Below are 22,541 nucleotides of genomic sequence, written 5' to 3'. Positions count from 1 at the left end.
GTTAGTCCTTTAACCTGCACATATTTGGGCAGCACAGTGGATCAGTGGTTAGCACTGCTGCCTCACAGCACCAGGGACCCAGTTTTGATTCCAGCCTCAGGGGACTGTCTGTGTGGAGTCTGCACATTCTCCCTGTGTCTACATGTTTCCTCCGGGCGCTCTGGTTACTTCCACAGCCTAAAGATGTGCAGGTTAGGTGAATTGGCCATGCTAAATTGCCCATAGTGTTCAGGGATGTGTTGATAAGGTGTATTAGGTATGTGTAAATGTAGAATAATAGGGTAGGTGAATGGGCTTGGGTGGGATGCTCTTCGGAGGGTTGGTGCGGACTTGTTCGACTGAAGGGCCTGTCTCCGCACTGTAGGGAGTCTATTCTATTCTCTATATTTGAACATGGTTTTATATTTAAAGCAAGGATATGGGATTTCATCCTTAATCTTTTACATTCCTTTGTGCCTGGAATGATCACCTCAGATTATTTGAACAGGCAAATGAAAATTGTATTAACGTGATTAATCTTCTCAATAGCAAAGGCTGCATCCAATGGTTGAGTACCCGAGTTCCAAAATGCAGGATTAATGGAATCAACTATAGATGAGAAATTCATGTATTTTATGCTGTTGACAGGTGGTCAGGAGAAGTGATTCAAACAAATAGTGAGGGAACCCAGAGCAAAAGATGAAGGGTGGCTAATGGTGGTGTAGGAGAGATTGGCAGGGATAAAACCAGTTATAATTGAAGGCATGAAAAGGAGAAAATGGGTCCATGCTGCTGAGAGCAAAGACAACAATACACAAACAAGGTATCTCCATGGGAGGGGATGTAAGAAAAATGGAGGCCACGTCAGGAATGTTAAGGTTCTCAGAGGCAGAAACAGAAGTAGAAGGTGGGCGTTCGCATGAATAATCTTAATGTCATGTTGTGTCTGTACATTAACCATTCAGTATGTCAAGCCACGGAAATCTGAGCTGGCTCCTGGTCAACGTCTGCCTGCTAAGTATGCGGTGGAGCTGCTGACTATCTACGCCTGGGAGCAAGGCAACGGGACCGAGAGATTTGTCACTGCTGAAGGTTTCCGGACAGTCCTTGAGCTGATCTGCAACTATCAAAATCTGCATATTTACTGGACCGACCATTACAATGTCAACAATCAAGACATTGTAAATTTTCTACGTAAGAAACTCCGTGGCAACAGGTAAAAGCTTCAAATATCTTTTAACTTAAACCAGTTAGAACTGTTCCAATTCATGAGGTTATGCTGCAGCTGTACAAAACTCTAGTGCGGCTGCACTTGGAGTATTGTGTACAGTTCTGGTCACTGCATTATAAGAAGAATGTGGAAGCTTTGGAAAGGGTACAGAGGAGATTCACTAGGATGTTGCCTGGTATGGAGGGAAGGTCTTACAAGGAAAGGCTGAGGGACTTGAGGCTGTTTCATTCGAGAGAAGGAGGTTGAGAGGTGACTTAATAGAGATATATAAGATAATCAGAGGGTTAGATAGGGTGGACAGGGAGAGCCTTTTTCCAAGTATGGTGACGGTGAGCACGAGGGGGCACAGCTTTAAATTGAGGGGTGATAGATATAGGACAGATGTCAGAGGTAGTTTCTTTACTCAGAGAGTAGTAAGGGTATGGAATGCTTTGCCTGCAACGGTAGTAGATTCGCCAACTTTAAGTACTTTAATTCATCATTGGACAAGCATATGGATGTACATGGAATAGTGTAGGTTAGATGGGCTTCAATTTGGTATGACAGGTTGGCGCAACATCGAGGGCCGAAGGGCCTGTACTGCGCTGTAATGTTCCATGTTCGTTAAGAGCACTCTCAAGTAAGGAAGCTGATTGCAGGACATTTGGTGATCTAATTGACCTTTAATACCTGTCTTGTGGCATCTTTGGGTGTCAAGTAAGGGACATGCTGACTTTGTTACTTAAATGTAATGCATGTACAGATCAATGATAGGTGTCAGTAGTAACCCATTACACTGGTTTTGTTGTGAAAATGTGCCCATGAGCCCTCAGGTTGGACTACATTCTCATTCACAAGTTCTCATTCTCATGCTGTTAACATCAAATCAAACCTCTGTCTCTGGTTCATTTCCCAATTAATGTTTCCAAGTCTTAAAATCTTTCCCTTTGTTTACAAGCCTCCAAATTACCTCATTTATTTACTGTACTTTGTGACTGTAACACCCTCCACCTATTGTTCCAGCTCATATCCTCAACCTCCTGTGTACTGTCCTTTCTCTTATTTTCTACGAGCATCAAAGCTTTAAGACACTAAAATAAAACAAAAAAATGCTCATGCTGGAGATTGAAAACAAAAATAACAAAAATTACTGGAGAAACTCAGCAGGTCTGGCAGCATCTCTGGATAGAAAACAGAGGTAATGTTTTGTGACCCTTCTTCAGAACTTTACATCACATTGGTGCCATAGTCAAGGCAGCATGGTGGCTCAGTGGTTAGCACTGCTAACTCACAGCACCAGGGTCCCAGGTTCAATTCCAGCCTCAGGCGACTGTCTGTGTGGAGTTTGTACATTTTCCCTGTGTCTGCGTGGGTTTCTTCCAGGTGCTCTGGTTTCCTCTCGCAGACCAGGTGAATTGGCCATGCTAAATTGCATTAGTCAGAGGGAAATGGGTCTGGGTGGGTTACTCTTTGGAGGGCTGGTATGGGCTGAAGGGCCTATTTCCACACTGTAGGGAATCTAATCATTATAGAGCTCTCCATAAACATTGTCACTTCTTTTAATCCCATTTTGATTAGTGTCCTGGAGACCATTGTTCAAACCCTCATATTATAGTAATGGTCAGTGTCTACTCCACCCCATGACCATTGTGGGATACTTAAAATATTCAAATTTTATAAAAGTGTGAACCAATATAATTACCAACACAGTTAGATTTGAAAGATTATACCATCCATCTGGAAAGACCTTTCTCTGTTGTATGTATTGAATCTTGTGTGGATCCAGTGAATGGGATTGAAAGCACATCACGGCCCAAATAAAGTCACTGATAAAGGTGAAGTAAAGGATCTGGACTCCGAATGCTTTGAATTCATCAATGGCTGGATTTAAAGCAATCTGGCATGAGATACTGAGTGAGAAGAAATGTGCTAGTTTCCTCAGAAGGGAAGGAAGGCAGAAGGAAGACAATTTTTTTTAAGTGAACTGCTTGATGAATTTCTGTATCAGTCTCTTGTTTACCACATGAAACTTGCTTTGAGACAATTGAGGCAAGCAAGTGCCTGAGTTGTGACAGTCAATTCCTGCTGTGAATTTAATTCCTCAATAATACGCTAAAGTAGAAAGTCCTTGAAATACCTGCAGAGGATAACAACGAAGCTTTGGCCGAGGATCGCAAATTCTGGTATTCATAACTCATGGGGCATCACTTCTTCATCACAGATTGCTGGATTCTTTCCACACTAATAACAATAATCACCATTAAACTCAGTGTTACATTGCTCAGAAACTCAGGTCTACGGTTTATAACAATTATTGGATGTGGTTTTATTTTGCAGACCAATAATCCTTGACCCGGCTGATCCAACTAATAATGTGGCTTTGTCTGATGGATGGTACGTGATGGTCAAGGAGGCCAAGAAATGTCTCAGCTCTCCATGTCTCTCTGGAGTCCAAGCATGGAAGGTCCAGGTAAATAGTTTTCGGAGATGATTGACACGGGACACTGTTTAGTGTAGAAATTCTGGAGATTGAATTGTTAAATGACACAGTTCCTTCTCTTGACTTCATGCCAGAAAGCATACCCCTGGGTGATCTACAGAGTCAAAAGGTGGGAAATCGTGCTTCACAAGAATCAGTGATGGACCTTTTCCTGTTAGTTCTGTACATGACCAATTTATGGATGACACGTGATTGCAGAGTATAGTCAATATTGAGGGACATGGTAGCAAATCACAGTAGGACTTTAACAGACCTGGCAAAGAAACAAGTCATTGACAAACATAAAGCCATACTTGATAAACATGAAACTGTACATTTTGACAGGGATAATAGGGATGTCACTCATCATTGTAAAAGTGAACACTAGGTGGGGTAGTGGAACACAGGTCGCGTGCATTGCAATTACATCAATCACCAGAGATGCCTCCACAGGTGAAAGATAGCAGCCAGGAAGCAAACCAAGCACAAGGATTTATTCCTGGAGCCATGGAGTCAAAAAGTGGTCAACTTATTGTTGACCTTGAAATCTGAACGCATCCTGGTCATGATATTATAAAAAGGATCTAAAGGACACTGGAGCAGGTGAAGGATAGTGATAAAAATATGTTTGTACACATTTCAGGAAAGAGTTGGTAAGAAAAAAAAGAGGGCTGAGGGGATTTTGCAGTAGCAATCATTAAAATAATGACAGGTTTTAACTGAGTGGATTCAAAGACAATGTTACCTCATGTGGGGAAGAGCATAACTAGATGGGAAGGTGGAACTCCCTGCAATGGGGGTGGTTGAAGCAAATGGTATAGATACATTTGAAGGGAAGCTGGTGAGGCATTGGAAAGAGGAGGGAATAAATGATAGATTCCGACTTGTTAAAAATAGAGCAGACTTGAGAGTAAGTGCAAATAATCTGTTGAGAGTCCGACTAACCATATATTTTGAGTGTGGGACATCAAGTAAGTACTAGATCAGACTTCATGAAATGGGGGTGAACAAAGTTCTGTCTTTACTGACAATAAAATGCTTGACACAAATGTTCTATTTATCTTCACAACAAGAATCAGGAGGGATGGGGAGTAAAATTTAAAAATATAATTATTGTTGTATTTGTATTTAACAAACGAACACAGCCAACTTTCCAGCCCCAAAATCAATTTTTTTTTAACCGTTTTAGCCAAAGGCACAGTTTGAAATCACTGTGATTAGCCTGAATGGTTCCTCATTACCCCTGATGGCCAACATTGACACCAACATCTTAATGATCAAGAATCATATCCAGCAAAACTGGAGCATTCCAGTTTACCAACAACGCCTGATGTTCAATGAAACTATTCTGAATGGTGGCAAAACCTTATTGGATTCTGGAATATTCTTTGAAGCAAAGCTCCACCTACTTGTGACAAACTCGATGGAGATATTTGTAAGGCATCCAAATGGACGTAACCTGGAAATTAAAGTGTCCCCGACTGACAAGGTTTTGAGCCTGAAAAATAAGATCCAAAATCTGGAGCGCATTTCTCCAAGCCAATATTACCTGACCTTTCAGTCACGAACACTAGAAGATAGCCACACGCTGGAATCCTACGGCATTGATCAACATTGTACCATTGACATCAACTTGCGTCTCCGTGGGGGCAAGGCATCTTGAAAATCAACTGCAATATTAAAACGTTTAAAACACATTTTAATGAGACATCTTATCAATTGGTTTTTTGGTACATGTCGTAAATATAAATACTACATATTAATCCTTTTCACTGATTTATAAGTATCTGAAAATACCAAAATTAAAATGAAATTAATGTTGAGAATGAGATGAGACTTCAAGTAATGTTTAAAGTGGGGTGACCCTGTGCATTTTGAAATATATATTCTACTTTTAATCACTGCAGGGAATGATACTTTGACTGGAATATTTTCTTATTTGAATGTGATTTCTTCCACTGCTCCTCCAGGTTAGTTAATGTGACCAATCACTGCCTGAGGTTTTTGGGATCAGCCTGTAGTTTGGAAATAATTTGCTCCTCCTGTCTGTTCTGCTTTGGACATTGGAGATGGCAACAAGTGGCCTTTCTCTCAAAATTAATGAAATAACGCGCATTTGCATTTTTTTTAATTGCACAAATTCTGTTGCCAACTGCAGCAGTGAATTAATAAGCTCTTTTTAATTACAGTAGTTTATTAAAATGATTATGTACCTTTATAGATTATGTATTTACTTACTGTTTGGAATGTTTTACACATTAAAGTAAGGTAGGAATGTTATTTGTTAAGTATGTATTACCTATTACAATAGTCATTTGTATCATAGAATTTATACAATTGAAGCAAAGCCATTCAGACCATCATTTTGAATCTGGAAATTTGAAGAACCTATCGAATTTCTTTTTAAAAAAAAATTATCTCTATCTTTTTTGGAGGTGACTATTGAATCTATTGTTCAAAATCACAACAGACTGAATATGTAACATTGCTAAATAAAGGTCTTTGACAATAATGAGTTTGTTATTCAGTTCATTAACTCATTCAATTTGAGATTTGTTTCTGGATCTGCGGATAATCTAATAAATATTATTCCTAGACCTTTTTCGTAATAGTTCAGAGTACCTTTCAGATGATGCCTGTCAACATGTCCATACACTGTGCCTGTTTCAACTCAACATAATTGGTGACAGCTGTTCTCTTGTTACTTTCTTGACAGTTTAGAGTCAAACTGCCTTGTTTAAAATTGAAGGAAAGCTTGGCAGTTAACTATCAGTCCTTCCTATAATGGTTTTTGTCCATGGCAACTCCTCTCCTAATCACAATCCGTTTACAGCTAGTCAGCACTAGCTTTTCATTGTCATGTTGCTTTCTCTTACTAACCTTAACTCGATTCTTTTTTCCCTTCCCTTATCCAGTCCCTTCCCATTTACATCCATGATTCCTCTAAAACTTTACACAAGTTTCAGAATTTCCAGTTACGGACTCCATTCACCTTCTCTTGACCATGGATATGCAATCCCTTTACACATCCATCCCAGATCAGGATGGTCTCATGGCTCTCTGCTTCTTCCTGGGAAAAAAGGATCAAACCATCTCTACCACTACCACCCTCCGCCTGGGTAAGCTCGTTCTCACCCTGAGCAAGTTTTCTCTTAACTCCTCTCACTTTCCTCAGGAATTGCCATGTTTACCCACATGGGCCCCAGTTATGCCTATCTCTGTGGGGTATGTGGAACATTTCTTGTCCCAGTCCTATGCTGGCCCTCACCCAGAACTCTTTCTCTGATATATCAGTGCTGCTTCCCCTTCTTGTCTGGACTTGGAAAAGTTTATCAATTTCACTTCCAATTTCCACCCCACTCTCACTTTCACCTGGTCCACCTGACTCAATCTTTCCCTTCTTCGACATCTCTATTTCCATTTCTAGGATAGACTGACACCAATATCCATTACAAACCAACCAACACCCTTAGTTACCTGTCTGTACATTAGGTAAAAACAATGACTGCAGATGCTGGAAACCAGATTCTGGATTAGACTGGTGCTGGAAAAGCACAGCAGTTCAGGCAGCATCCGAGGGGCAGTAAAATCGACATTTCGGGCAAAAGCCCCTCATCAGGAATACAGGCAGAGAGCCTGAAGAATGGAGAGATAAATGAGAGGAGGGTGAGGGTGGGGTGAAAGTAGCATAGAGTACAATAGGTGAGTGGGGGAGGGGATTAAAGTGATAGGTCAGGGAGGAGGGTGGAGTGGATCGGTGGAAAAGAAGATAGGCATGTAGGACAAGTCATGGGAACAGTGCTGAGCTGGAAGTTTGGATCTGGGGTGAGGTGGGGGAAGGAGAAATGAGGAAATTGTTGAAGTCCACATTGATGCCCTGGGGCTGAAGTGTTCTGAGGCAGAAGATGAGGCATTCTTCCTCCAGGCATCAGGCGGTGAGGGAGCAGAAGTGAAGGAGGCTCAGGACCTCCATGTCCTCGGCAGAGTGGGAGGGGGTGTTGAAATGTTGGGCCACGGGGCGGTGTGGTTGATTGGTGTGGGTGTCCTAGAGATGTCCCCTAAAGCGCTCTGCTAGGAGGCATCCAGTCTCCGCAATGTAGAGGAGACCGCATCGGGAACAACGGATACAATAAATGATATTGGTGGATGTGCAGGTAAAACATTGATGGATGTGGAAGTCTCCTTTAGGGCCTTGGATGGAGGTGAGGGAGGAGGTGTGGGTGTAGGTTTTGCAATTCCTGCGGTGGCAGGGGAAGGTACCAGGACGGGAGGGTGGGTTGTAGGGGTCGGGGGGGGGGGGTGCGTGGACCTGACCAAGTAGTCACGGAGGGAATGGTCTTTGCAGAAGGCAGAAAGGGGTGGGGAGGGAAATATATCCCTGGTGGTGGGGTCAGTTTGGAGGTGGCAGAAATGTTGGCGGATGATTTGGTTTATGCAAAGGTTGGTAGGGTAGAAGGTGAGCACCAGGGGCGTTCTGTCATTGTCTGTACATTGTCACACTCTGCTTCTCATTCCATTCCATGTAGGGTAGACTGGGTGACCGTTTTGCAGAACGCCTACCTTCTGTCCGCAAAAAAGACCTTGAGCTTCCAGTTGCCTGACACTTCAACACACCACCTTGTTCTCTGGCCAATAGGCGTACTGCAGTGCTCCTGTGAAACTCAGCGCAAGCTAGAAGATCAGCACCTTATTTTCCACTTGGGAATTCTACCGCCTTCTGGAGTCAATTTCAAGTTCAATAAGTTTAGGACTTAAGGCATCTTCTTCCGTATTCTTATCCCAAACACACCAGGCTTTGTTATCACATGGTCTGTTGTTAGACACAATGCATATGGCACAAAGGTGTGGCGCTGGAAAAGCACAGCAGGTCAGGTAGCATCCGAGGAGCAGGAGAGTTGACGTTTCGGGCTAAGCCCTTCATCAGGAATGTGGGGGGGCGTGCTGTGAGATAAATCAGAGGGTTGGGGTCGGGGGAAGGTAGCTGGGAAGGTGATAAGTAGATGCAGGTGGTGGGTGATAGTGATAGGTTGGATGGGAGGGTGGAGCAGATAGGTCGGATGGAAGATGGACAGGTAGGATAGTTCAAGAGGACGATGCCAAGTTGGAAGGTTGGATCTGGGATGAGGTAGAGGAAGGAGAGATTAGGAAACTAGTGAAGTCGATGTTGATGCTGTGTGGTTGAAGGGTCCCAAGGCAGAAGATGGGGCGGACTTCCTTCAGGCTTGGATTTGGCGGTGGAGAAGGCCAGGACTTGCATGTCCTTGGCTGAATGGAAGGGAGAATTGAAGTGGTCAGCCATGGATTGATGAGGTTGTGCGTGTCTCAGAGATGTTCCCTGAAATGTTCCGCGAGTTGGCAACCTGTCTTCTCAATGTGGAGGAGACCACATCAAGAGCAATGCATATAGCAGATGAGGTGTTTGGATGTGTAGGAAAATATTTGCCAGATATGAGAAGTTCTTTTGGGGCCTTGGTTGGAGGTGAGAGGCAAGTGTGGGCACAAGTTTCAACTCTTGCATGGGAAGCTGCCTGATGTGGAGGGTGGTTTGGTGGGTTGTGAGGGGTTGCTGGGGTATGGACCTAACAAGGGAGTTGTGGATGGATTGCTCTCTGTGGAACACGGATGGGGGTGGGGAGAGAAAGGTATGTCATGAAGGAGGTGGAGGCCATAGGTCGTGTCCTGAATGTATATGCGGAGTTCCTGGATCAATACAGATGGGATGGTGTTGAGATTTGAGGAGATAAATTTGGTGGGGCAGGAGCAGGCTGAGATGATAGCTTGACCAGGGCAGTCAGGTTTGTCTATTTTGGATAAGAGGATAAAACCAGGCAGTGCAGGCTTCTGGGACTATGAGGTTGGAGGCTTTGGATGGGAGATCCCCAGAGATGATGAGTTTGTGAATGGTTTGGGAGGTACTGGTTCTACCTTAGTGGCTATTCATTCTCCTCAGCTGATCATTATCCATTACTTTGTCGAACTGTAATCTCTATGAAGGGAACAGATAAAAGTAGAGAGGATGTTTCCACTGGCAGATGAAACTGGGACAACAAGGCATAGACTCAAGATTAGAGAGAGCAGATTTAGGACTCAATTGAAAAAGAACGTTTTCACTCAGAGGGTTGTAAATTTATGGAATTCCTTGCCCAGTAAAATAGTTGGCAATACTTCAATAAATGTTTTAAAGCTAAGGTACATATTTTTCAAAAATAAAGGAATTAAGGGATACAGTGAGAATGTGGGTAATTGGATCTGAGTCCACAAAACCATCAGCTATGATCTTACTGAATGGCAGAGCAGGTTCGAAGGGCCACACAGCCTACTCCTGCTCCTAGTTCTTCTGTTCTAACTCCACCTGTCATTGTCTCCTTCCCCCCAGTCCATTTCCCACACTATCTTCTCCATGGGGCTGGGGGGGGGGGGGGTTTAAATGCTGAGAGATAAATATGAATTCGGGGGTGGAGTTGAGGGGACGTTAGCTGGGAAGGCAATAGTAGATGCAGATGAGGGGTGATGGCGGTCGGGTGGGGTGAATAGGTGGCAAGGAAGATAGCAGGTATCAAGTCTGAAAGTTTAACCACAAGATTGTCAGCTTGAGAGGAACACAGTTTCAGTAAAAAGACGATGAATCACCATTGCAATAGAAATCTATCAGGATTCCACTATGAGGATGTCAGTGAGTGCAGGGCAGATGTTTACCATTACATGGAAGGGTGTTTTTTTTACGCTCACTGGTCATTCACAGGGACACAGAGGGGCCTATGGTCCTGCCTGGTTACTGTGCTCTCTACCGGTTGATGGGCTCCCACCTCTGTTAATATTTGAAGGTGGTGTTTGTGGGTGGTTTATATGGAGCTGTGGTTACATCAGTTTGTGTGAAAGCTGGAAGGATAAATTTATACAGAACTAAACTGAGGAGGCTGGGTGATTTCATTAAAGAAAATCTGGAGCTGAGTGAATTTAACTTTTGAAGTGAGAAAGGCAGTACACACAAGGATTTGATGTTTTAACAAGCGACCTGGGATCAAAAGTTATCAGAACCTTTAACCTATTTTGTTTTAAACACAGCATGCTGAACAAATAGTGTTTACCATAAATGACTATTTATAATATTCTGAACGTTATGTATGTTTCAGAATGAAGTTGTTTTTTGATGTGGTTGAGTATTTCAGTATTAGCTTTCCAGTTTACTGTGATGTCTACCTTCTCTCCAAACAGCAGGAACTTCATGCTTTGTTTTAAAGCCGCTGCAGATTTCAATGTATAGCTGCTGAAGAGAAGATTTACTTCAAATCTATTTCTCTTAAATCATTACTTTCAGCTTCCTTTCAGAAATGAGTAAATAACTAAGAGCAAATCAGCATCGTGCTGGGCTCTCAACAAAGTCTTAACAAATTGATTTCTTGACTTTTTAATTTAATCAGAACTCCCTGGCTCTGTGAGGGGTAGGCAGTGCCTCACAAACCTTACTGAATTTTTTTTGGGGATGTGGCAAAACACGTTGATGAAGGTAGAGCAGTGGGTATGGTGCACATGGATTTTAGCAAGGTATTTGATAAAGGTTCCCCATTCAGAAAGTAAGGAGGTACGGAATACCAGGAAATCTGGTTGTCTGGATATAGAATTGGCTGGATACAGTATTCAGCCTGGGAGCTCGGTGACCAGTGGTATTCCACGGGGATCAGTTCTGGGACTTCTGCTATCGGTGATTTTTATAAATGGTTTGGATGATTAAGTGTAACAGTGGGTAAGTAAGTTTGCCGATGACGTTGAGGTTGGTGGAGTTGTGGATAGTGTGGAGGGCTGTCATCGGTTGGAATGGGACATTGACAGGATGCAGAGCTGGGCTGAGAAGTGGTGGGTGGAGTTCAACCTGGAAAAGTGTGAAGTGACTCACTTTGAAAGGTCAAATGTGAATGCAGAATATAGGGTTAAAAGCAGGATTCTTGGCAGTGTGGAAGAACCGAGGGTCTGTGGAGTCCATGTCCACCCAAAGTTGATAAGGTTGTTAAGAAGCCATATAGTGGATTGGCTTTCATGAGCAGGGGCTTGAGTTTAAGAGCTGCAAGGTTATGCAGCAGCTCTATAGAGTCTTGTTAGACCACACTTGGAATATCGTGTTCAGTTCTGGTTGCCTCATGACAGGAAAGATGTGGAAGCTTTAGAGAGGGTGCAGAGGAGGTTTACCAGGATGCTGCCTTGAATGGAGGGCATATCTTATGAAGAAAGGTTGAGGGCCCCAGGGCTTTTCTCATTGGAGCAAAGAAGGCTGAGAGATGACTTGATAGAGGTGTACAGGATGATGAGGGGTATAGATAGTGGATAGCCCCAAAGACTTTTTCCCATAGTGGAAATTTCTATCATTGAGAGGCATAACTTTAAGGTAACTGAAAGGTTATGGGGAGATGTCAGAGTAGGTTCTTTACACAGAGTGGGTGCATGGAATGCACTGCCAGCACTGGTAATAGCGTCAGATACTTTAGGGATGTTTAAGTGACTCTTGGATCGGCATATGGAAGGTGGGTATTGAGGTTAGTCTGATCTTAGAGTAGGATAATAGGCTGGCACAATATCGAGGGCTGAAGGGCCTGTACTGTACTGTTCTATGTTGTGTTCCATGGTGAGGATGTTAGTATGGTGAGTGGGAGAGGTTGGTTGTTTGTTGGTTACTGTGGGTGGGGAAGGGGAGATGGGGAGTGGGTTGTGAGGGGAGAGTAGAGGTGGGTTTCACTCCTTGGTTGCATTCATGCGCAGGATGTAAACGGGGAGAGGACCCATAGTCCTGCATTGAGCACTGGGCCCGCTGTCAGTTGTTGAGCTCCCACCTCCAGGTAATTGAACTTTTCTCAGTCACATCAGGAAACTGGAAACTGCCAGGCATGTCCCAGCCATCCCATAATAGCCCTGTTAACAAAGCCCTCAATGAGTCTAACTGTCTCATGGGAATGTTGCTTGGAAACTGGCACCCTGGCCATTTTGAAACTGCCTCTGATGTTTGAATGGAGCCCAAAATTTCAACCAAGCAAGTATTCATATTAACTCTGATTCAACCAAAGGAGGAGAAAACAAATCACACCAAACATTGTAAAAGGTCACCATGACCAGTATCAAGATGTCTAATTTCAAATCAGCTTCTGATGTACAACAACTTTGCCAAGATTTGACAAAGTATTGTTTTTGACAACACTACTCTTGTCAATTACAGATGTAAGTGTTAAAATTGTCAAGTCCTTGTGGTGCTGCGACTTATCAAGTGATGGTGTTTTCATGAAAAGAGAAGAGAACAATAAACATCATGGAAATAGCAGCAAAAACTGTGCCAACATGAATTCTGCCCCAAGCACAATGGTACTTTTAGCCTGCAATGCCTCGATCACCCTTCAAGACTTTCCTGAATTCCAGAAATGGGTCAATTTGCTAATCATTGGAATATTTATAAATAATTGTCTAATTCTTTCTTCGCAGGGAGTGTCTTCAGGCAAAGGAACAGCTTTAAAGAATGGTTCATATGCAGATCCTGTTGTCTTCCTCAGCTGTTTCCAGGAGCAAAGAAATACAAGGCAGGAAATTCTACAAGAAATTCAGGACATTCTGGAGCGGTGTGCATCGAGCATTGCCTTTGAAATCAGTGATATCAGCATAAGTTTTACAAAGAACAGCAACATCCCTCCAAAGTCTTTGAGCTTTGCAGTAAAATCAAAGAAAAATTCACGGAGTGTGAATTTTGATGTTTTGCCAGCCTTCGATGTATTAGGTAAGAATTTATGTCAGTGCTATTCTGAAGCTCAAGTTTAATTTTAATTCTAAAAGTTTGGAAGAGAATAATTTTTTGATCCATATTGTTTCATCACAATTCTAAGATAGAAAATTAAGATTGAAGAATGAGGAAAATAAAGCTCATGGTGTAGAATAATATATTGACATTGCTAAAAGATTGGCCAGCTAACAGGAAACAGCATAGATAAAAATGGGTTGTTTACTGCATGGCAGAATGTAATGAGTGGCCTGTCACAGAATCAGTAGTGTGGTTCAACATTTTAGAATTTATATAAATGATTTGGAGGGACCAAAGATATAGTTGCTGCATGTGTTGATGATTCAAATATAGGTAAGAAGTAAATTGTGTAAGGACATATGGAGGTTACAAAGTGATGTCAATAGGTGAGGTCGACATGTCCTACATGTCATGGTGAGTGTAATTTAGGAAAATATGGAACCCATTTTGGCAGGAAGCATTCTTCGTAAAAAGCAAAGGACTTAATGATGAGAGACTGCAAATGAGTGAAGGAAGTTCTTCTCAGCTCAGTCCTAAATACCGTTGGACTGCGATCCCTGATTCTGGACTCCCTTGCTATCAGGAACATCCTGCATCTGCCCTGTCCCAACCTGTCAGAATTTCATAGATTTCTATGAAGTCACTCCCTCCTGCTTGTCAACTTATCGCATGTAATCCTTGCTGATTAAGCTCTCCTCAAACGTCAATCCTGCTGTCCCAGGAAACAGACTGGTAAACCTTTGCTGCACTCTATATATAGCAAGAACATCCTTCCTCAGATAAGGAGCTGTGTGTAATATTCCAGGTGCAGTCTCACAAAAGCATTGTATAATGGCACCTGCTTATACACTCTAATTATACACAGAGTGGGTGCATGGAATGCACTGCCAGCACTGGTAATAGCGTCAGATACTTTAGGGATGTTTAAGTGACTCTTGGATCGGCATATGGAAGGTGGGTATTGAGGTTAGTCTGATCTTAGAGTAGGATAATAGGCTGGCACAATATCGAGGGCTGAAGGGCCTGTACTGTACTGTTCTATGTTGTGTTCCATGGTGAGGATGTTAGTATGGTGAGTGGGAGAGGTTGGTTGTTTGTTGGTTACTGTGGGTGGGGAAGGGGAGATGGGGAGTGGGTTGTGAGGGGAGAGTAGAGGTGGGTTTCACTCCTTGGTTGCATTCATGCGCAGGATGTAAACGGGGAGAGGACCCATAGTCCTGCATTGAGCACTGGGCCCGCTGTCAGTTGTTGAGCTCCCACCTCCAGGTAATTGAACTTTTCTCAGTCACATCAGGAAACTGGAAACTGCCAGGCATGTCCCAGCCATCCCATAATAGCCCTGTTAACAAAGCCCTCAATGAGTCTAACTGTCTCATGGGAATGTTGCTTGGAAACTGGCACCCTGGCCATTTTGAAACTGCCTCTGATGTTTGAATGGAGCCCAAAATTTCAACCAAGCAAGTATTCATATTAACTCTGATTCAACCAAAGGAGGAGAAAACAAATCACACCAAACATTGTAAAAGGTCACCATGACCAGTATCAAGATGTCTAATTTCAAATCAGCTTCTGATGTACAACAACTTTGCCAAGATTTGACAAAGTATTGTTTTTGACAACACTACTCTTGTCAATTACAGATGTAAGTGTTAAAATTGTCAAGTCCTTGTGGTGCTGCAACTTATCAAGTGATGGTGTTTTCATGAAAAGAGAACAATAAACATCATGGAAATAGCAGCAAAAACTGTGCCAACATGAATTCTGCCCCAAGCACAATGGTACTTTTAGCCTGCAATGCCTCGATCACCCTTCAAGACTTTCCTGAATTCCAGAAATGGGTCAATTTGCTAATCATTGGAATATTTATAAATAATTGTCTAATTCTTTCTTCGCAGGGAGTGTCTTCAGGCAAAGGAACAGCTTTAAAGAATGGTTCATATGCAGATCCTGTTGTCTTCCTCAGCTGTTTCCAGGAGCAAAGAAATACAAGGCAGGAAATTCTACAAGAAATTCAGGACATTCTGGAGCGGTGTGCATCGAGCATTGCCTTTGAAATCAGTGATATCAGCATAAGTTTTACAAAGAACAGCAACATCCCTCCAAAGTCTTTGAGCTTTGCAGTAAAATCAAAGAAAAATTCACGGAGTGTGAATTTTGATGTTTTGCCAGCCTTCGATGTATTAGGTAAGAATTTATGTCAGTGCTATTCTGAAGCTCAAGTTTAATTTTAATTCTAAAAGTTTGGAAGAGAATAATTTTTTGATCCATATTGTTTCATCACAATTCTAAGATAGAAAATTAAGATTGAAGAATGAGGAAAATAAAGCTCATGGTGTAGAATAATATATTGACATTGCTAAAAGATTGGCCAGCTAACAGGAAACAGCATAGATAAAAATGGGTTGTTTACTGCATGGCAGAATGTAATGAGTGGCCTGTCACAGAATCAGTAGTGTGGTTCAACATTTTAGAATTTATATAAATGATTTGGAGGGACCAAAGATATAGTTGCTGCATGTGTTGATGATTCAAATATAGGTAAGAAGTAAATTGTGTAAGGACATATGGAGGTTACAAAGTGATGTCAATAGGTGAGGTCGACATGTCCTACATGTCATGGTGAGTGTAATTTAGGAAAATATGGAACCCATTTTGGCAGGAAGCATTCTTCGTAAAAAGCAAAGGACTTAATGATGAGAGACTGCAAATGAGTGAAGGAAGTTCTTCTCAGCTCAGTCCTAAATACCGTTGGACTGCGATCCCTGATTCTGGACTCCCTTGCTATCAGGAACATCCTGCATCTGCCCTGTCCCAACCTGTCAGAATTTCATAGATTTCTATGAAGTCACTCCCTCCTGCTTGTCAACTTATCGCATGTAATCCTTGCTGATTAAGCTCTCCTCAAACGTCAATCCTGCTGTCCCAGGAAACAGACTGGTAAACCTTTGCTGCACTCTATATATAGCAAGAACATCCTTCCTCAGATAAGGAGCTGTGTGTAATATTCCAGGTGCAGTCTCACAAAAGCATTGTATAATGGCACCTGCTTATACACTCTAATCCTCTCACTGAAGACCTATATACCAACTGTCTCTTTACCGCTTGCTGCACCTGCATGCTTCACGTCCAGTAAATGGTGTACAAGAATATTCAATTATCCAGTTATCTGAAACCCTCCCTCCTGCATCATCCCTGTAGCCATGTATCCAACTTTGCTCTCTCGCGCTCTCGCTCTCTCTATTCCTCACCTCACTAGCACTTGGCATGGGTAATAAACCAGAGATAACTCTGTTTGTTCTAGCTCTAAGCTTCCACCCTGGCTCCCTGAATTTCTGCCTTCAATCCCCATCCCTTTTCCTATATATGTTAGTTTCTATGGGGACCATGACTTGGGACTGCTCCCCCTCCCCCTCAAGGATTGTGAAAACGCAATCTACGACATCATGAACCTTGGGACCTGGGAGGCAACACACCAACCGTGAGTCTCACTCGTTTCCCCAGAAGCTCCTATCTTTCCCATAACTATGGAGTTCCTAATGACTAATGCTCTGCCCCTCTTTCCCCCCCCCACTTCTGAGCAACAGGGACAGGCCCTGTGCCAGAGACTTGTACCCCTCGGCTTACCCTTGATATATTACTGCACTCACTCAGCAGTCCCATGTCGGCTCCTGCTCAGCATATGCTCGGCCTATTCACAAAGTAAGTTTAATTTTAAGCTTACCTTCCCAGCAGGCCCCTGGTCCTTGCTGTCACTCCTCCCACTGCTGTTACTGGAAAAATGGAGACCGTTGAACACACGAGGTTAGTTTATATATTTTGACGAAGGTTTCTAAGTTTATATTATCTTAGGAAAAGGAACCAATCCATCTTATCTGTCTGTCTGTCTGTCTCTCTCTCTCTCTCTCGAAACAGCTCCATTTTTTTATAAAGATCTCTTGACCTTTTGAAAATATAAATCAAGCACAAAGTTGTTCCATTTTGTGAGAAACAAAGCTCATCACTTCAATAATGTCAGTCTGAGACAAGATCTGAATCAGCAGTGTCCTTTATTTTTACACTTGCAAGAGGGTGAGATGTCCAGTGCCTATAAGGCAGAGGACATACACATACCATACACATACACAATATTTATATGATTTGATTTCTTTTGTTTTACATTGCTCCTCCCCTGTTTACATCGTCCACTTCCCTAAGACCGGCCCCCATTACCCCTGTTTATCTCTTGCCTTATCCGGCCTTGTCTGTGACAAAATGCTTATTCCTGGCCTCACAAGGCTGTTTGACCTCATCCTGCTGTAGGTCATTGTTAGGCATATTCTTTCTTCATCATTATCTACCCCCTTCATCTGTGCCTTTCCCGAGGCCGTTCTGAGCCCTATGACCCTTTTAATTGGGGTTTGTTCCTGTGTTTTCGTAAAAGTGGGAAACAGATGTTTATACCTACTGTTTGTACAGGCGTATCTAGCTTAACTTCATCCCTTCACAACAACTTATCTATTTGCCCGTAATGTCTACCATTGTTTTGCTGTCACGTCTCATTCTGACATACAATTTTAACTAATACAAAAACAATTATATATTTCCTCCACATCGTTTCCATTCTTGTTGACTCAGCTCGTGGCTAAAACAATTACACACTGGTGTGAGTTCATTTTACTTTGTAAAATGGAATTGCAGAAGTAACATTATTTCTGCCACATCCCACAATTTTTTACTTTGAAATTCCAAGAATCGCAAGGTAAACTCTCTGCTGCCCCAGGCATTGTCCATTTGTTTTTCCAGCTTTCATTTCAAGATGTACATGTGATTCCAACTCCATGAAGATTGTCCGGCACCATTCATGGATGGGATTCTTCCTGCTGAGGGGTGAGGGTTTGGCTACGAGTTTAAGGCCGTCAGCAGTGTTACATCACTGCGGGACTGGTATTTTTAAAGGTAGTTTGTTTGTAATGAATTGGATCTCAGTATTACACTCGGTTTCATAAACACCATGTTTAAATCCCACAAAGTTTCACTTCCTGGCTGACCCAGTAGCTGACCCTCCAGAAACCTCTCGAATTGGCCTTGCAAACAGCCAAAGCAATGTGGAGAGGAGGAGAGGTGATCACTCTCCTGGTATTAGGCTATAACATCAATTCTGAAGAAATCATACCACTACATATTAACTTGTACATTAACCACAGTCATGCATTAATTCTATTTTTCTCTCTGCAAAAATGCTCCTAGGCCTGCTGAGTTTCTCCAGGATTTTCTATGTTCGTTATAGGATCAATGTTGGTATTTCACACAACCTTCATCTATGGCGTAACTCTTACTGAAATAATGCCTTGGTAAATTTGTCTCAGATTAGCCTGACAAATCCAATTCTTGTACAGAACTTCATTCTTTTAGGTAACTTCTCATAGGAATGCAAGCGAGCCTAGTGGTTTCATGTGTCACTGCCTACACTTTGAATTAATTCAAGCACTCTCCCTGGTGAGTTCTTAAGTGCAGATAATTGTTAGCAGCCTTGAAAGTATAATCATTCTTTTATCCGTCCACCTCACTCTCGAAAGGAAAGTTTACCAATATCCCGAATGGCATTTTCTCTGCATCAATGTGTTATTGTCGGGAACTCCCCGTTCATACAACATGAACACGTTGTGTTGTGGGACCGCCATCTGCTGGTCACAGCGAAATCTGCAGCATCAGCCTCTCAAATGTCAGGGAGAAGTGGAAATCGAAAATGAACTCAGCAACGCAATGACGGGGAAATAGAAACTTGCTGCGTCACCTGCAGTTTAAAAAATATTTTACCACATCCGAAATCTCGGTTTTCATATTCGTCTCTGCAGCGTGAGAGGTGAGTTACCTTGCAGCTTGTGGGTTCGTTTTCCGTCAACCTGTGTTTTTTTTTCTGAGTGAATAAATATGCAAATAATTCCATTGGCAACATGCTCTGAGAAATCGATTGGGAGGTAATTTCGTTAGAACTTTTATTTTGAAAGCTGACTTTTAAAGCTGACTGGCCCACAGCTTTGGAGGTAGCCCTTATTGAGGTGAGAGGGCAGGGATTTGGTCCAGGAACAGTACCTGTGCCAGTGATTTCTGTCCTTGTCCCTCGGGGGTGTCAAAGTTATTTGGAACAGTAAATTACAGACATTTTAAAGAAAGCATGTGATTTCAGATAAATGCCTCAGTACCTGCAAAGTTAATTGTTGAAATGCTTGCAGGACTGAGCTTTTATGACATTCAGAGAGATAAACCTTGTAATTCAGAATTCAGTTCAGAAGAATGTAGTTTTGGCTTCCCTGAAGGAGCAGCGCTCTGAAAGCTTGTGATTGCAAATGAACCTGTTGGACCATACTCAGGAGGCGTGTGACTTCTGACCTTATTCAAGAAGGGAGGCAGAAACCAGGAAATTATAGGCCACCTCGTTTGACATCTGCTGTGGTCGGGTGTTACAGTTAAACATGACAGAGGTAACAAGCTGGGCACTTTGAAAAATTCAAGGTAATCTGGAAGAGTCAGGTTTTGTGCAAGGTTTAACCAATATATTGGAATTCTGTGAAGGAGTAAAGTGCTGATTCTAAGGGTGAACCTGTTGAGGGTTTATACTTGGATTTCAGGAAGGCATTTGACAAGGGGCCACATAAAATAGTGTGCAGAGTAGAAATTCACAGTGTGGGGAGTGACATACTAGTCTGGATAGATAATTGGCTGGCTTGTGAAAAAAAACAAAGCATCCATCAAGGGTCTTCTACAGATTGACAGTGGGGACAACGCCTTTTCTACTGTCAGTGTTTTACAATTCATATCAATGATTTAGGATTTGCATTTTTACAACAGGAAAAGGAGAATATTTTCCCTCTTAAAAGTTATGTAACTTTGGAACTCTGCAGCAAAAGGTGGTGAAGGTGGAGTCAATAAATATTTTTAAAGTGGATATAAATAGAGTTTTGTCAGACAAAACAATCAAAAGTTATCGAGAGTAGATTGGAATGTGGACTTTGAAACACAAACAGAATAATCATGAATGTGTAAAATGGCATACTCAAAAGTCAGAATTGGTTACTTTCTGCTCCTAATTCGGAGGACTTTCCAGGATGTTTACCTAGAAACAGTGAAGGATGTCAGGGTGGTCTGGAGTTTGGAGAAGAGCTTCCAGGTGGTGGTGATTCCATCAGTATTCTGGCCTTGACATTCGAGGTAGCCATGGTTACAGATTTGCAAGGTGCTGTTGGAGGAGCTTGGGATAGCTGCAGCAGTGCATCTTGCAGACAGCTGCCAATGTACATCGGTGATGGAAGGAAAGAATATTGAAGCACGTGGATGAAGTACAGACAAGTGAGCTATTTTGTCTTGGATAGTGCCAATCTCCTGATTCTTTCAGACAAGTGCAGAGTACATCATATTCATGACTTGTGCCTTTTTGATAGGTTTGGAAAGACTGGAGGTGAGTTATTCATAACGTCTGAACTGTTCTAGTAGCCACTGTATTTATATGGCTGGTTCAATGCAGCTTCTGGTCAATGATAATCACCAGAATGTTCATAGTGTGTGGTTCAGGAATGGTAATGCAATTGAATGGTTCAATTCTGCAAGGTGATGGTCCTTGCCTGTTACATATGAGGAATGAGAAGGAGGCTTGCTACTTATTAGCCCAAGCCTGAATGTTGTCTAGAACATACTCATATGGAGTGTCATCACCTTGTCTTCTTTTTAAATTTTATGAATATATCCAATGAGCATTGGTGTGAGTGAGTTGGTCCTGGAAAAGCTATCTGAATGATTCAGGTGGTCAATACGTTAGTTTGGCACTGAACTATACAAAATAGGAAGAACCAAGTTCATTTCCCTGACTTAGTCCTGGGACAGAGAGGATACCAATGATAACTGCAGGGAAATATATGTTTATGTGGGTCAGGCCCAGTCACTGGAGGGTGACCAGCAGCTGTGAATCACAGAAGGCTCATAACTCCCTGTGCAGACCCAGACCTGGACTTGCTGAACTGAAGTGAAATTACTAACCTGTCATGTTAACTTTTCTATGTTCCAGAGGATGGATCTATATGAGACACTTCCAAAACATCTGGATATGTTTATTTTTCGTGAGCTTCGCCCTGACCAACAGTTTCAGAATCAGGTGGCCGTGGCGATTGACAGGATCTGCAGTTTTTTAAAAGAGCGATGTTTCTATGGTTACAAATCCATAAAAATCATTAAAACAGTGAAGGTGAGTCGAACAGAACATCCGATGCTTCAGGAATTAATGCTGCAAAGAACCTCCTCAGGAGAAAATAAACCAGGCACCAGTGGTGACTTATTACATCATTACTCTGCTTTGGCACTGAGCCATTCAGACCAAATCAGTTCCTGGTTGTTGCTTGGTTACACAACCTCAAGTAGAGCAGCAGGGCTGTCACTATTTCACCCATTTTCCCCTTGGCTCAGGATAGCAAGAATCATGTCAGACCAATGTCATTTTCAATATCCCTTGTTACTTAATGTATATGTTGATCAACCTCCGGCAAGACGACGGTCACTCTTCCCCTTACCAAGTAAGCTCGTAACATTCAATGTTTTGGTCCGTGCATGGAGATTGGTTTTCAGGTGAGATTTCCGAGTGGTACACATCATGAAAATGAGCAGGAACACACATTGTGCAAGATGCTGCTGTCAAGCCCAACGATCTTTTGCCTGCCACACAAATGACTGATGCGATATGAACTTAGATAGCAGTGTGATGGCAGGGCATGGGCCATATGTTCCAACCATTGGCCCTTTGCGCTGGGCAGCATGATAATCGTGCTCCTCCAGCCCATGTCTGCAAGCCTCAGAACAGCAAGTCTGACATACGATATGATTCTGCTATTGGACATCATTTATTAAATAATCTGGAGTGAGCAGAAATTACACCGGAAACCAATTTAAGATTATCATTTGTGCCCATATTAACATAGAACATAGAACAATGCAGCCATGTGTTTGTGCTCCAAGCCGTATGTATTAATGCACGGGGCTCTGCTTTATGTTGGCAAATGGAATTCAAACATACATTGCAGTTTTTGTTTATAATAGGAAAACAGATCATGGTGATGACCAATCATTGTTTTGTCCAT

At 42.4% G+C, this 22,541-nt stretch overlaps 1 protein-coding gene across 1 annotated transcript in view; it reads left to right on the top strand.

The window, feature by feature from the left end:
• The window catches only part of LOC140487660 (2'-5'-oligoadenylate synthase 3-like), a 45,766-nt gene that overhangs the window by 5,285 nt on the left and 17,940 nt on the right, over positions 1-22,541 (top strand). The window contains exons 4-11 of the mRNA XM_072586943.1: positions 945-1,195; positions 3,527-3,659; positions 4,858-5,317; positions 12,871-13,013; positions 13,131-13,412; positions 15,336-15,624; positions 20,859-20,875; positions 21,479-21,655. Coding sequence (XP_072443044.1) covers positions 945-1,195; positions 3,527-3,659; positions 4,858-5,317; positions 12,871-13,013; positions 13,131-13,412; positions 15,336-15,624; positions 20,859-20,875; positions 21,479-21,655 — 1,752 coding nt within the window. The remainder of the gene's footprint in view (positions 1-944; positions 1,196-3,526; positions 3,660-4,857; positions 5,318-12,870; positions 13,014-13,130; positions 13,413-15,335; positions 15,625-20,858; positions 20,876-21,478; positions 21,656-22,541) is intronic.

The sequence above is a fragment of the Chiloscyllium punctatum genome, chromosome 17, assembly GCF_047496795.1.
Source record: "Chiloscyllium punctatum isolate Juve2018m chromosome 17, sChiPun1.3, whole genome shotgun sequence".
Taxonomy (NCBI): Eukaryota; Metazoa; Chordata; class Chondrichthyes; order Orectolobiformes; family Hemiscylliidae; genus Chiloscyllium; species Chiloscyllium punctatum.
This window is presented reverse-complemented; position numbering and strand designations above follow the sequence as displayed.